The 3,430-nt window shown below is 38.1% G+C and overlaps 1 protein-coding gene across 1 annotated transcript in view; it reads left to right on the top strand.

Annotated features, from left to right (window-relative positions):
* LOC107080784 (protein NLRC3-like) overlaps nt 1-3,018 on the top strand; it is a 23,586-nt gene extending 20,568 nt beyond the window's left edge. The window contains exons 10-11 of the mRNA XM_015368988.1: nt 670-840; nt 1,349-3,018. Coding sequence (XP_015224474.1) covers nt 670-840; nt 1,349-1,523 — 346 coding nt within the window. The 3' untranslated portion in view covers nt 1,524-3,018. The remainder of the gene's footprint in view (nt 1-669; nt 841-1,348) is intronic.
* Nucleotides 3,019-3,430: the final 412 nt, after the last annotated feature.

The raw sequence follows: 3,430 nt of genomic DNA, 5'->3' as shown, positions 1-3,430 counted from the left end.
ACTTAGACAGCAGCTAGAAAAGAAAAGTTGCTGCTCTGGGCAGCTGAGCTGCTAAAAGAGCAACTTCCTGTCAACTTTGTGCTGAAATCATGACGCTCTGCCTCACATCACCTCCCTGATCAGAGAAAGTGGGAGTTTATTTACAGTCACTTGGAAGAACGGGATGAAGTGAGAAATATGAGGAGGGAAAGTAGATCACCTGGTTAAATCTGCATTTCTTCTGTTCAGCTTGGAGCTCCAAATAAAAATAGTTGTTAGGAGTTTTTTTTATTTCAAGGGCCTCTATCCTGTAAAATCAACTTGTTAAAGTATTTAACTAAGTGAAGGCCCTGTCCTGCAAACCTTACTGTCATTTTCCACCTTTGGAGTCATTTGAATAGAGTTTTGTTCCCGTAGTTTCTAGCGACTCCTCTGGGATTTATCTCCATCTCAGCATGGTAGCAGCTGCGTACCGTGTTATACTATATTCAGTGACCCTGGCCAAAGAGAGAATGTGTTCAGTGATGCTGTATGATTGGGCCAGCAAAGTGTCAGAGAGGAAAATAACCAATGGTCCTTGGACTAGTGTTTATCACGTGCCGGGGTCACATATTCTCCGGGAATGTTTTAATGGAAAGTTTTAATCTGCATCCTGTTGAATTCAGCTAAAATCTTTTATTCTTTATTCAGATTGGATAACTGCAGATTGTCAGATATCAGCTGTGCTTATTTGGGCTCAGCTCTGAAGTCTAATCCATCCCATCTGACAGAACTGGACCTGAGCTTCACCAACCTGGACCCTGGAATGAAGGAGCTCAGTGGGTTTCTCCAGTCTCCCCTCTGCAAATTACAGACATTGAGGTCAGATGTAGAATATTTGTTTATTCTAAAGTAGCACTACCACAGGTCATTCATCCCTGCTGCCATCAGACTCCACAATGCAACACTACAACGGCAATAACTTGTGCAATGTCTAATGTGCACTTACTATTTAATACCCTGTACAATAACTTCTTTCTTTATATTTGATACCCAGTGCAATAGCTATACAGAGAAATACCCATCTATATAAATACCCATGTAAATACCCTGAGCAATAACCCTGTATAATAATCCTGCTTTAAACAAAAAAAGACTTCAGCTGCCATATATCTAGAAACACTGTATATACTGTATAAACCTACATGCACCTTTTCTTTCCTTCTGTCTGGTGTTTGATTTCTCCTTCTCTTTGCTGAAGGCAGCGGGTCTTTATTGGAGCAGCAGCATGTTGGCATTAATATTAATGAGAGCTCTTTAACTGCTTCTGTTGGACTGTTCTAACCTGCATCCTGTTGGATCAGCTCACATCTTTCTGTTCTTTATCCAGGTTGAATTACTGCGGTTTATCAAAGATCAGCTGTGATTCTCTGGTCTCAGCTCTGAAGTCAAACCCCTCCCATCTGACTGAACTGGACCTAATGTTCAACAGCCTGAAGGAGTCAGATGTTCAGCAGCTGCAGGATCTTGTAGAGAGTCCAGACTACAAACTGCAGCTTCTGTAAGTAGATGGTTGGAGTGAGTCCAGCTGCTCCACAGCTGCTCTGAACAGGACTGAAGTCCCTGCTGCTCTTTATCCTGGATGTGCTGCATCACTGACTGACAGCTGATGGAGAGAGAGAGGCTGGAAACACTCACTGATCTCCTCTCTTCATCCTTCTTCTCTCTGCAGGAAGTGGTGGTCATTGTGATCTTAGTGGAGGAGAGAAGCTGATGTGTCCTGATGATCCTCAGAGGTTGAAGCTGCAACAGTTTGAGTTTAAAGAAACTCTGACTGGATCCTGATGATGAACTCTGAGTTTAGAGATTTTTCTCCGCTTTATCACTTTATCAGACATATATAATGAGTATGCTGGGTAAATAAGCCCAGAGACACCTTCCATTTTAGTGAGACAAATATGTCCAAAAATAGATCAATCTCTCTGGAGCTAAATGTTGAAAATGGTTGAAGTTTTCTGAATGTTACTTTCTATGTGTGATACTTCTCTTAATTCATTATCCTTGGAAATATTGATGCCTAAATATTTCAGCCCATTCCTGGATTGAAATATAACAAACAGCATTAAGTGGACTATCATGAATAGTCATCATTTCACATTTCCTTATATTCAGATGTCGGCCAGAAGCTTTAGAAAACTTTGGATCTAAAAACATCCCTGTCTCATATGCTAGCTGAGGAATTACCAGGGGGGTTCCCATCATTTTTAAAACCATTGCTCAAAGTTCTGCCACAATAATAAACCACAGAGGAGAAGCAGGACAGCCTTGGCGTATTCCTCTTTGAATGTTAAAACTTTTAGCTGTTCCAGAAGGCAGGGATGCTGAACTATGGATGTCTGTGTGAAGCAACATATTGGTTTTTATAAATCTTTCCCCAAAGCCAAAATACTCCAATGCTTCTATAATCAATGTGAGCTCAACCACATTGAATGCTTTCTAAAAGTCCAAAAAAAGAACGGCCTCATCATCCTCCACCAGAGGCTCATTATTCAGCAAATCTAAAAGCAGTGTCACATTATTAGGAATAGATCTCTCTTTAAGAAGAAAAGATGGTGTACCGCTTATTATCTGAAATAAACCATCTTTTAATCTGCCTGCAATCACGTGTAAATATTTTCTAATCAGCATTTAATAAAGTGACTGGATGAAGATTTTCAATGCATCTCTGATCATTTGCTGGTTTTGGAATGAAAGTAATGAGTCCCTGTTTCACTGTAAATGTTAAAGAGATAGTCAATAATGCCCTTCATTGGTTCATAAAGGAAATGTTTTAGTTCTTCCCCAAAATATTTGTGAAATGCTGTAGTTAAACCGTCTCAATGCTTTCCCAGTAGCTGTTTTTTGTGACTCTGTCTAATTCTTCTAATGTGACATCAGACTTTCTTTAAAGGTTAAATCTTTTCTTTGGAAAATGTTTTTAATTACTTCTAGAAAAAATATTTGAGTTCACAGAACTGTACTCTGATGAATATTAATTGGATTAAAAATCTGTATATTTCCTCTGAGATCCCTTTATCTGATCGTATCTTTTTAAGCTGATTGGTGCATTCTCTGTCATCTATAATTATTGATTTTATATTTTTCATTCTTGCCTATTTTTTTTTAGATTGGAAAAATGTATTTTTTCACCTTCTATCCATTTAGCTCTAGATCTGTAAGCCCCATTTGCCCTTTATAATATATAACATCTAATAGATTTTTATAATGTTATAAAGTCACATTTGTCAGATTCAGTCATTTCAGTTTAGCTGCATATATGAATAATTTTGCACCAATTTACTCTCAGTCTTTTTGCTGTTTGCATTTGATTTTACTAAATGTTACTGGAAATAAATGTTACCAAACTTGAATTTAAAATGTTCCTATCTCTTCCTCAGGTTACCAATAGTCTGATCATTTTTCATTTCATGTA

The sequence above is a fragment of the Cyprinodon variegatus genome, unplaced genomic scaffold, assembly GCF_000732505.1.
Source record: "Cyprinodon variegatus isolate N-32 unplaced genomic scaffold, C_variegatus-1.0 Scaffold2321, whole genome shotgun sequence".
NCBI lineage: Eukaryota > Metazoa > Chordata > Actinopteri > Cyprinodontiformes > Cyprinodontidae > Cyprinodon > Cyprinodon variegatus.
Note: the sequence above shows the minus strand (reverse complement) of the source record. Positions and strands in the feature narration are given on the sequence as shown.